Source organism: Osmerus mordax, chromosome 10 (genome assembly GCF_038355195.1).
Source record: "Osmerus mordax isolate fOsmMor3 chromosome 10, fOsmMor3.pri, whole genome shotgun sequence".
NCBI lineage: Eukaryota > Metazoa > Chordata > Actinopteri > Osmeriformes > Osmeridae > Osmerus > Osmerus mordax.
This window is the reverse complement of record NC_090059.1, coordinates 12,673,271-12,685,793: the sequence shown is the minus strand read 5'-3', so window position 1 is coordinate 12,685,793 and position 12,523 is coordinate 12,673,271. Positions and strand designations below refer to the sequence as shown.

At 43.3% G+C, this 12,523-nt stretch overlaps 1 protein-coding gene across 2 annotated transcripts; it reads left to right on the top strand.

Moving 5' to 3' along the window:
* Positions 1-4,037: 4,037 nt before the first annotated feature.
* Positions 4,038-12,518, top strand: egr2b (early growth response 2b). 2 transcript variants are annotated; one of them, XM_067244681.1, is made up of 2 exons: positions 4,038-4,107; positions 10,658-12,518. In XM_067244681.1, the coding sequence occupies exon 2, from the start codon at positions 10,666-10,668 to the stop codon at positions 11,731-11,733; it is 1,068 nt and encodes a 355-aa protein (XP_067100782.1). In that variant the 5' UTR covers positions 4,038-4,107; positions 10,658-10,665; the 3' UTR covers positions 11,734-12,518. The 2 variants fall into 2 exon arrangements, with proteins under 2 accessions (XP_067100782.1, XP_067100781.1); XM_067244680.1 differs by lacking the exon at positions 4,038-4,107 and adding an exon at positions 9,876-10,226.
* Positions 12,519-12,523: the final 5 nt, after the last annotated feature.

Sequence of the window (12,523 nt, the reverse complement as noted above, 5' to 3'; positions counted from 1 at the left end):
AAGAGACACAGGCCTCATTTACCAAGACCATCTAAATGGATTACAGACATGGAGTATGCTCTTTGTTACTGTATCTCCATTTTGGGTTAGGAAAAAACTGCTTTTGGTATAGTTGCATCTATAGGCCATCACTTAGCCTTGGTGTAGCAGAGGTGGTTTAGAACCATGAAAAACAAAGACAAATGCTCAGACCAAAGTAGAAAGCTTCTTGCCTGTTCTCACCTAGGAAAGCCGTAGACATGACCAAAAACCAACACCTGCAAAAAAATAGCAAATAATTGAAATTGGATACATCAATTCCATTCAATGTGATATTACCCACGACATCTTTAGTCCCAACTGCTATGAGGACGCTCATTACAATGCCATTAGGGTGTAATTGCACCAAAATAACCGCCCTCTATTGTGTAAACCACACGGCCCTGAGATAGAAAGCAGACTGGGAAAACGACAGGAAGAGAGCTGTCCTCCCCTCCTCCGTTTCTATCTCTGGACTGATCGGTCAACCGAGGTTTGAGGCTGCGGTAACCATATCCCGAATAAAAACAAACGTAATCTCCACTACCCGACCCCAAACTCACTCATTTAACAATAAACTTGGGGCATTATTAGTATCATTACAGAACAAGAAGAGAGTGAAAGCAATAACAGCTTTATAGAATTACAGCAAACAAGGGAGAGAGGCATTCCTCCTGCTTAATATGGGAAGATCTCACACTAATGATCTCATCTGAGCTGTCTTAATGGTGTTTTCTGCCTACGAGTTATGACCCACAACACACTGGGGCACCAGCGCCAAGAGGAGAGAAAGGTAGAGGAAAGGAATAGAGGAAACGGGGGGGGGGGGGGGGGGGGGGGGGGGGGGGGGAGGAGGGGAGGAGAGGAGAAGAGAGGAGAGTGCTTTGTTGATATTAGCTCTGATGTAATTGTCAGGTCTACGAATCTCAGCCTTGTACAGGACTTGTGATCCATCTCTTTCTAAATGAAGCCAGACACCAACGAGCTACATTTCTCATCATGATCTGCATCTAGAACTCCCAGGGAAATAATGAAACCCAGTTTCATTTGTAACTGTCAGAATGCCCAGACCTCTCCCCAGAATCTAAGACTACTCCTTTACTCCTCTTCTCCTCTAGGTGAGAAAGGTATCTATAAACAAGAAACAAAACCAAACGAAAACTGAAAAGATTTGATTTTGTTATATTATATCATAAGTGTACCCTCAGTGGATTATCTGTCTGGTGGGAGACTGTCTAACTATCTAACCTTGCTGAGTGTGGTAAACACACACATGCACACATATGTATTCTCTCCTCTCTGTTGTTTTCTCTTGTTACAGACAGGACTGACCGTCAGACCGTCACGAGGGTCATCCATCTTCCTCTGACATCCACCCACCCTCTCACACTGGAGACAATTCACACGCTGCCCCCCTTCTTACTACCCAGACAACAAACTCAACACACTCACTCTATCAATTAATCCACAGGAGATTAACACCCAGCTCCCAATAATACCCAAAATTTACAATTCCATAACAAAACATAGTAAAACACATTTGTAGGCAAGTACATATGGAAAATTTTTATTATAAGTATATACTTATACTATATACCATACTTGCTGCCTCCCCCCATCTTTAAAACCCAATGGCACAGGCCTGACCGGTTTCTGTAGTTCCGGGTGTAAACAAAGAAGCGGCAGTGCAGCAGGAGAGAAGGTGACAAACAATTGGTTACTAATTGGTTATTGCTCAACACTTAATGAATAAAATGTACGGTTACCCGTTTAGGTGTCTCCCTGAAAATAAAATGTGTATGCTTTGCTACCCCTCCTGACATTCACGAACCTTCCACCGATGTGGCTCTGCAGCGTGCATCTCCATTACAGGGCGTGGGCTATCCCCGTGACACCCCCTCTCCTCTCTCACCTTCTCACTCTCTCACCCATCTCTTACCCTCTCCTCACCCCTCGCCCTCCCTTCTATCTTCTTCAGTAATTAATCATCATTGAGGTGAGTGTCGGAGAGGGCTACAGAAGCAGACTATCCCCCCCCCCCCCCCCCCCCCCCCCCTTGCCGCATGTGGTCATGCCTTTCTCCATGCAGTGCCAGAGTGGACCCTCTGCAGGGCTTTTGGCCCCTCTCCCCTGGATCACCATGTTGATGACGCTCAAGCTCTCTCTGGTATCCTCTGTCCTCTATCCTCCACCATCCTTTCTCTACGCATCCCTCTTCTCCTGGCAGGATTCCCTACCATCAACAAAGTCCCCTGCCCTTGCTCCTGCAGAAGACAAACCCTGGGTTAAACAACAAGACAGAACTCTTCATTAGCCTTCTAGAATTTAGAAGTGTTTTAAAGAGCTGTAGCTTCCCTCTGTCTCTGAGGCCGAGTGTGAGCCAGTGTTCTGCGAATGGTTTCAACGTCAAACAATGTACATTACCCCAATACACCTGTTTCTCATCACCCCACTGCATTTCTTCCATTTACCAGTCTATGCACATTAGCACTGAGAGGTCAGCCTGTGGCAAGGTTTAATATTTCCGAGCACTTGCTTCATAAAGATCTAATGGGGCTGATAGGCACCCATTCATTACTGACCAAACGTAGCGAGTGATTGATTCTGAGCTTAATGGGTAAACTTTGACAGGGGTAGCGGCGTGGTGAAGCTTCTAACCAGTTCCCCTGCTTCCTGGACGGCTGGTAGTAAATTAAAGAGCGATTAAGGCCCCTCATTTGTTACCCAGCTCTGACACATGACCACGTCCGGGGAGAGCCAATGAGACAATGCCGATGCACCATAACTCTGAACTCTACGCAGGTGAAGATTAAACACTTTAATGATGCCATTTGCTTAATGTCTCTATCTCTTTATGCATGACTCTGTTTGTCTTTGTCTTCTCTGTGGCGTGTGTGCGTCAGGTCAGCTTAGTCCTGCTTTGAAAGGGGCAGGGAGGGAAGGGGGGAGGAAGGGAAGGAGGATGGGGGGTTACGGATATCTCAATGTTCTTTCCTAGTCAGAGATCCACATCTCTCACTCTGTAACTGTCATTCGCTCAATTTCCCTCCCTCCCCTTTTCCTCCATTTTGATTTTTCTCCCTTGCCCCCAACCCCCCCTTGATAATTCCCTCCCACCCCTCTGCTCCAGGCCGAAGATCATCAGAGCTTCCATCGCCATCCTGAGAATGATTATTAATGAAGCTCTAATAATGACGCAGACGAGCGATTAAATGATGGGGGGTTAGGATAGGGGGGCTTGTCCGTGACTTTTCCAGGGCATTAGTGATAATGGCTTCTGATGATGGTGCCAGAGAAGTCAGGTGTCAAAGGTGAAGCTCAGTTTGGTGGGGCAGGGTTTGGTTATATTTAATGAGAAACAAGCTATCTGTTCTGACCGAGAGAGCCTGATCTAGACCAAGGTCTGAGAAGTACAAAAATATCTTGACATATATGACGTACTCTCTACTTGCATAAAAAATTTGTTGGTGCTTTTGGTAGTCCCCTTGTCGGATGTAGTTTGAAGGTAAGAGTGAATGAAGTCTGTAGGAGCTACAGTGGTTATTTGAGTAGCGATGGGCATGTCAGCTACTTGTATACACATGTGTACATATGTACACACACATCAGCTGGCACACACACATACACATACACAGACACACTGCTTCCTTAGGGTGTTGCTCGGCCCTGATTACCATGACATTTTCAATGTCAAGAAGCACAGCGGACGATAACCCACTCCATTCTCTTGTTTGGAAGTTATTGTGCCCCTGCATTGTCACTCACCCCCTACACACAAACGCACACACACACCTCTCCCCCTACACCAAATTCCAAATGCAACCCCCTAAATGGATAGAAAGCTGTGGAATATAGATTATCACTTTGCAGGGAGAGATTGGATCAGTAGTAGGAAGAGGCTTCCCAGGAGTATCTCTCTGTTAGTGGAACTGGCTGGCTGCCTAGCTGGTTGGTAAACTGACTGTCTGGCTAACTAACTGACTAGATGTTTCACTGACTGCTACTGGAGCCTCACTACGGTACTGGATAAACCCACTCACATGATGGAGCCTCTCAGAACGGCACTCTGCATCCAGTCAGCATGATAATGTGAGTACGGAACCAGCACCAACTACACCAACTACTGTTCATCTAGAGTTTTCCATAGGATTTTATGGGGGACTTTGACTCTGTGCTTTCTGTGGTGACACTAAGGTGGTGGGTGGACTGAGTACTTGATGAGGGGGAATTTTACCACTAGCAGCACAGACAAGCTTTTCCTGTTGAGAATAATATTATTCTGAAGAAAATTAATTTTCTGATTGCTGATTTTTCACTTTTTAGAGTGGAAAGGTATACATGAGGTTTATTATGTTTCAGTGTTCAACCATATTAACTTAGATATTACTACCCTGTAATGTTTTTAACAAGGATTATTTTAACCCTGAAATGTTTATGCCAGTCAATGCTCATACAATTACCTACACTAAGTTTAAAACTTTGTCTATCATTATATATTTAAATGATATACAATTTCACATTATTATATCTGTCATTTCACTGATTTCTGTAAATACAGAGGAGTGAAATAAATCTATTTCATATAATATTAAATAGTATTAAATGTTAGAAGCATATAATTATTAATTTCAAATAAACTACCAACTATTGTAATAGTAACTGCCAAAATTGTTAACTGCATCTAAAGGCAGATTAATTTAATTCTCAGATAATTACAATAGGATCTTAAATCAGGATAATCCCGAATACAGCCTTTCTATTTACGGACACATCTCACTTCACACATTTCCCCTCCTCCAAATTAATCTGAGCTTTGATGGTCAGCATCACTAGAAAAAAGAAACACCTACACAAAATTACCAAGAAAAACAACCACCCACGCAAACAAAAAGAAAGAATTTTGGTTCCATGCAGCAAGTCTCCCACGTCCTGTCTTAGAGAGTCACCCCCCAGGGAGACAGGCAGGTTGGGGGGTGTCAGAGGGCCCGGGCAGGACTGAGGTGGTGGGTGGACGATGACAGCATGGCTCTTAGCTTTGTCCTCCACGGCTGACCTGACCTGGCTGACCAGAGATCAGATATTGTCCAAATGACCTCACAGCTAGAGCCTATAAGAAGGCAATTTGACCAAACCCTGCTGATGTACACACTAACAGAATTATCTCACATTACACCAATTCTCCTGTTTCTCTCTGATTTATTATTTTGATCTTTAATAGTTTGAATTTGACTGAATTTGATGAGCTATTCTAGGATCTTTTCTAGGAACTTTTATTAGCTTTAACAGCCATTGAACTCAAAAGACCAACAACTATGAAAACAGAACCCAGGAGGTACTAGATCAGTTAAGAGAGTACTGTGTGTCCCTTTGGTTTAGTCCCGGATGACACAGAGCACATGCGCTGAAAGATGCTACACTGAGAGGCTGTTGGCGAGTGGGAGTAGCGTGCATTCGGCCATCATTCCCAGCAGGCTTTGCCCCCCCTCTCCCCTCCCCTCCCATTTACCCCAAACCCCCCTTCTCAAGCGGGCATTGAGATCAGGACAGGGCCCATTCTCCCACAAGGAAAGGGCCACTTGGGCACGGTACAGTGTGCAAACATTTTTTAGTGTGTGGGCAGAACAACAGAAAACAAGAACCATCTGAAGATGTAAAAGCAGCTTCCTCATTTCATCTGCGGAGGAGGACACGAGAATGCCTGAAAATGCGAAACATTCAAATTAAACTAACGGCACTTGAAGGTTTTCTCTGTTCTGAGGCAGAACTTTAGAGCTTTTGTGTTACTGATAGGCTACTGAGTCTGTCTCTCTTTCTTTGAACAAGCTGTGGTAGAATACAGGCTTTAATGGTATACTGCTAAAACTGCTCTAAATATGCTATATGAATGACCTTTCCTGTAGGCCTAATTGTACAAACCATTGTTTGAGTGAGGCACTGAGTGTGGACTAGATATAGCATAGATCTAGAACTATGTCTGCCATGCTCTCATGTTATGTTATGTCTGGCAGCCAACATCAACTAAACATCATACCTCAAGTCAGTCCTAAATGTCTGGTGGAGGTTTGGGCCTGGTGAGCACATAAACCAGGTCATATTCTTCTAAGTTGACACCCAATTTAGAAATCAGTTCTCAATGGAGGATTCTAAAAATGAAAATGTCAAATCATATTGGCCTATCTGAATATCTGAGTCCTGACACATAGGCTACGTATCATTCTACAACATGTATGCATAAAAGTCTCGCCTTATCAGATAATGTCCAGATCACTCATCAATGGAGAATTAAATCTCCCTCAAAAAGTGAAATAGGAGAGCGAAGGGAAATTAGCATTTTAACTAAGAACAAATTCCGCTGCTGTCAGGACGTCTTCTCGAAGAGCTTTCAGGTGATCTACGGCCAGTGAAACAATTAATGTGGCTTGTAAAAATGGGCAGCTTCATTACCTGTGGTCTCATTATGGACGTACAGGCACTGAGACAATGTTTAAAGGGCTTCCCCCATTAACGCCGCTATCAGCATGGCTACCGCTTCTCTGTCACCATTCTGTCAAATAAACGGCTCCACATATTTATTCACGAGGCGGCCATTAGCGGTAAAAATGTCGTCAACCTGACAGGCTCGGCAGCAAAGGCCCTCCTGCGCGTAACCGTCTTGAAACAGACGGAAGATGTAAAAGTTGTGTGTCTCGCGGGTTGTCACCCGGCAGTCGAGTTGTCAAGCACATCTGACTTGATCTGCAGAGCTACAATTTACAAGTTACAATTCTGTCGACATAATTTCTTCTGTCAGATAGTTTTACTGAATATGATCTGTAATCATCCTTGGAATGAAAACGGTAACCCTGACCTGCAGCCTCGCGCGAGAATGAAGATGATCATTGATAGGTGGAGATAAAAACTAATTAATTTCCTATGTAACATATAATTGCGCGGTTCACCACGTGAGGATGACAATAGCAGTGTAACTGCATGGTCTAATGAGTGTATTTATGGTAGTGTGACACTCACTGTGGAACAAAACTAAGGCGTCGTGTTGTTTGTGATTAAGGTGGGAGAAGTGAGGTCAGGCGAGATGAGCTGTGGTTTAGCTCTCAGTGTGCTGTAGGGCTAAACATGTGACAGTTTGCACTAGATTATTCGTTGATTAATTTCATTCATTATTGTGACTGACTGAAGGGTTAAGGATTTGGTCTAAGTTCTTGGATTCTGGATTTTTGATTTGCTGTAAATGATAGCGCTATAGGCTAATTGTACTTTTGACTTCTGTTTATACTTTTGACTTTTGTTTATAAATCACTGTATAAATTAGATAGGAAAGTATACAGGCCTGCTTTATAAAGAGGCATTTGTCTGTTGTTGGTGGTGTACACATAGGCTACTCTTCACTACCTCTGAAATATCGCCTTCTTCCAGTTCTCTTCTGAGAGAGGGCCACGAATGTTGGACCACATCGCTCATCTTTGATGTTTCATACAGTGCATTGTGAAAGTCGAGTGTAGGACAGTGGCAACATTCATAGTGACGAAACTGAAGTAGAGGTGAAAGCTATGAACAAGTATTTATTGTCTGGATCAAAAGTTTGAAAGTATCAAAGTACATTATGAGCTAAATGTAGCCTAATTGTGGAACAGACTCGAGCATAAACACATCTTGGGTGTTTGGATAGGTATTCCATAGTCCACAGGATGTATTTTAAGATAGTCCACGCACCTACTGTAAAGAGGATAGGCTACTTGTAGAGACGGACAAATACAATTGTGATTTTCTGCAGGGATTAATGATGGATTTTGTTCACATAAAACACTGGGATTAAGAACAATAAATTAAATACCATGCAGCATCACACATACAAACAGGCCAAACTTTTGGTCGAAATTGTGTAGCAACAGGTAGGCTAGTGGCGTAAAAAAACAGATGGAGGTGTGTACCAATGTCAGTCCAACAGTCAATTAAAATGTTTACATTAAGATTTTGAACACAGAAAGTAAAATCAGTTGCAGGGCAAAGTCTTTAACCTACTGCCCGCAATGCAATAACATCTGCAGTCTCACTTGTTAGATATTGCACACTCACCTATAAGGGGGAGTGAACCACGGAAACGTGCATGAGTTGCCTGATAGGCATGGGTATACGCTGTTTTAGCAGTAGAAGCAGTTATCCGGATGTTTTTTCACCTTTGCCAACAACTTGAAAACGACAAAGTACAAGCTAATTTAGGGGATGATAATGCGGTACCTTTTATTCACAGTCATCTCCCATTAGGATAATCACTACGAACCTGACAGACAGACACGGCTACGAAGAGCGAAAGGCACGGCAGCTGCCGTGCCTTTCGCTTTTCGTGCGAATAAGTGCACGCAGCAAATTGGCGCCTTTTAAATTAATTGAGTTCGCATTGACACCTTTTATTGACTTTAACCTGATTTATGAGAAGAGTGATTATGATACTCCTAGCATTTTCAAACAAGTAGGCATAGCCAAACGATCCATCTCAAATTAGACCATAGTTTTTTTATAGGCAATATAGGCAAACCAAGTAGGTCTAGGCGATTATTGACTGTGGCCCATAATAGTTTTATGATTAGCGTATGTATTTTACAGTCAGTTAGTTTCAGTAGGTAGGCCTACTTTGTTTTCAGTATTCATCTTGCAAGAGTCCATAGGCCTAGTTTAGGCTAGCCTGTTTCAGCATCAATTGGTTACAACGCATCTCACATTAGCCTATTTGATCGACGCCGACAAACAAGTCTGGAAATTATATTCCACCCAAACTCCCCTCGCGCCCACCGAGCTATTTTTGACAGTCAACTTTCTCAACCCACGTGGGGACTTTACCAAAATACCGAGTCAATACCGTACAAAAAGATTGTGTCGCCTTATCGCCTCTTCATAACGGAAATGTTTGTCAACTGAACCGTACATTTGAATAGGTTATAGACTTGCTCTGCTTCAATGAAAATCTCTTGAATAGAAGCATTCAGTTCCCTAGAACACCACCGGAGGGCAACAGTTTTGAACCCAAATATTGCCGACAAATAATTGGTTAATAAAACTAATGGTCAGGTAGGCTAGCCTCCCTATTGCCTAATCGTATTGTTAGCCTTAGCCTATATAGCCTATATCCAATTTCGGACATGATTTATATCAACTGCCATGCTTTTGAAAAAAAGGCATTTTAAAATAGCACACATCCTATTTCCTTCACCGTTTATAGCCTATAAATAGATCATAACTAAACGTGATATTCTTTCCTAAAGATTATTCATATGAGACTGACAAAGTTTCCAAGTCCAATACAGTAAAGGTGTCTCATTTGATTGTGGTTAGCGATGGCAGTTCAGCGGCTTCTTTCTGCTCGGTAAGACTCGTCAGTTTCCGATGCCTATATTCCGGAATAGACCCCATGTAGGGGTGTTGTTTGATTTACCCGGATGTAACCATGTATGGTTCCGACAGAAGAACCGGAATTCCTCTTCAAGTTTAATGTGCCATGAGGGAAAACATTTATAAAATGATACTACACAGTAGATGTTTTGTCACTGATTCCAAAATACGAATGTTGCAGGCTACATTTCTTAATTTAGGCGATCATCCGCCTATTGTTTAAATTATAAGATGTGGAAAACAAATATTTTTTACTATCTTTACTGGAGACTTTGCTTGTGGGTTCTCCATTGACAAGTGTTCTTTGTTGTCGTCACACAGCCTGGAGCCAATCGGCTCCCCCAGCGCCTTTTTTTTTTAACACACAGTCCTTTTATGGGCAATGACGTAGTGGCACATTGAATGGCTCCGGATAAATGCATACTACCGCTACCCCGTGCTCTGACGGTCTGTCATTCACTGAAACAGCCAGGAAAGCTGCTCTGAAGGCTCTCTAGGTGTCCCAGGCGCATGAGATACTATTAGCAACTTCTTAGTAGCTGATCAGATGTTACAGTTAGAGCAAGGACATTGAGATCTTTCATTCTCAGAAATAATCTGCTCTACCGTAAGTTACATCGTGGAGGCTAAGCGATAAAACTTTAGTTTGATCATGACAGCCAAAACCTTAGAGAAAATTCCGGTGAGCCTCGGTGGGTTCGTGCACCCGGTGTCTGAAGGCATCTACTCGGTGGATGATATTGCCACAGGCCTGCCTGCATCCGTTGCAATCTTTCCTAACGGTGATTTGGGAGGTCATTACGACCAACTTAGCGGAGCCTCAGGTAAGCTGTTGTCTTGTACTCTTGATATCAGTGGGAACTTTATTTAATTGTATACATTTGCGTTTGTCAGTGGTGAAAGTTCATTTCTGTTTGTTTATTTTTATATGTGTGGTCAAATGTTTGAAATGATCTGTCAATTGTTTGAATGAAGGAAGATGCAGACATAGTTCCACATGTTGGTGGCAGGGACTGAATAATTTGACCAGAATATGTCTGAAAATGTAGTTTAGTGTGTTAAAATGAAGGTACTGCAGCTCTCAGTGAAGAAACAATTAGCCTAATTAGTCACTTGGCTCGGGGGGCGGGCTGCGCGCACTAGATCATTGCAAAAATGTGGTGCGCAGTGGAACTCACATGAAAACTCAAGATTTGTGTGTGTCGTTATTGTTTGGTGACTGCCGTCTAATGAGGTCCTTCTTTTCATATTTCAGATGGTTTAATGAATGGAGATATGAGTTCAGAGAAACGGTCCCTTGATCTGTCGTATTCCAGTGGCTTCTCTCAACCGGCTGCGCACCGCAACCAGACATTCACTTACATGGGAAAGTTCTCCATCGACTCTCCGTACACTGGAAATTGGAATCCGGAGAGCGTTATAAATATCGTCAGCGCTGGCATCTTTGGCATGACCCAGCCCCAGCCATCCTCAGCATCCTCCTCGCCGGCCTCTTCCGTCTCCCCAAACCACTTCTCCAGCACTCTGAGCTGCACTATGGCGCAGAACCAGGCGGACATGGAACATCACATCTACTCTCCCCCGCCCCCTTACTCGGGATGTGGGGAGGTCTACCAAGACCCATCCGCCTTCCTGTCCACCTCCACCTGCCCCATCTCCTACCCACCCCCATCCTATTCCTCGCCTAAACCAACGACAGACTCTGGGATGTTTCCGATCATCTCCGACTACTCCGGCTACTTTCAACCCACTTGTCAAAGAGACATGCAGGGCATCCCTGACCGCAAACCATTCCCATGCCCCCTCGACTCGTTCAGAGTACCTCCGCCCCTGACACCTCTGAACACTATTAGGAACTTCACCCTCGGTGGACCGGCTACTGATGGGCCTAGGCTGCCCACGGCTTACAGTCCTCAGAACCTGCCCCTTAGGCCAATACTGCGACCCAGAAAATACCCCAACCGACCGAGCAAAACCCCGGTACATGAACGCCCCTATCCATGCCCGGCGGAGGGCTGCGATAGGCGTTTCTCCCGCTCTGATGAACTGACCAGACATATCCGCATCCACACTGGACACAAACCTTTCCAGTGTAGGATATGCATGAGGAATTTCAGCCGTAGTGATCATCTGACCACCCACATTCGCACGCACACAGGCGAGAAGCCATTTGCCTGTGATTTCTGTGGCCGCAAATTTGCAAGGAGCGACGAGCGTAAGAGGCACACTAAAATTCATCTCAGGCAGAAGGAGAGAAAGTCATCATCCGTTTCTTCAAATAGCACGAACTCTGAGCGGTCCGGCAGCACAACGACTGGAGTTTGCTCTTAGACTCGTCACCATTGGTCTCTCTCTAACCAATACAACCCGTAATCCTTCTAAAATAGTTCAATTTATGAGACTACGGTAAAAATGAGTCCAAGCTGCAAAATTATTGTACGGGACAATGTTTCGCGGCCATAGCCTCATTTAATGGAAATGAATTCCTTACATTTCAAACCGTGCGTAATTGCGCACGAACCCATGTGCTCTGATCATTCTCATGATCTACTAAATTGGATTGCGATTGAATGATACGGCTTTGTTTGCATAGTCTACCGAAGTCATTAAAGTAGCCATTCATTTTAAGAAAAGAGGGAAGTACATATGTTAAAGAGTGTCTACTGATGCGCCGCGCCAAATATGCCTATGCATAACAATGCATAGGAAAAAGTAATATGTTGGCAATAAATTTGGAGTAATAATGTTTTAACTTATTTATTTGACGGTTCATTCTAACATGCTTGTTCATTGTATCCTCCTTTTTGTGCCTTGTTTTACATGTCTTTTGGGTATTGACAGGGATAATACGCTTTAATTGAACTGTACATTTGTCATTTAAAATGAAAGTTTGAATATATATATATATATTTTTGTACACTTTGCGTGGTGTAACTCGAACATGTTGCAGCTGTGGTTTACGTCTAAACAAATGCAGAATGTAAATAATAGAAACTCATACCAACTTGACATTGACGTTTGTTTTGTGAATGTTTTGAGACTCATATTAAATGTTAATGACGGAACTCTTAATATAAATGTTCAGGTTATTACGTGTCGAATAAAGAAACAAATAAAACAA

Coding starts and splice junctions, on each gene's coding strand:
- egr2b (XM_067244680.1), top strand. CDS start 10,055: ATGACAGCCAAAACCTTAGAGAAAATTCCGGTGAGCCTCGGTGGGTTC. Junction 10,227..10,657: donor CCAACTTAGCGGAGCCTCAG/GTAAGCTGTTGT, acceptor TTCATATTTCAG/ATGGTTTAATGAATGGAGAT.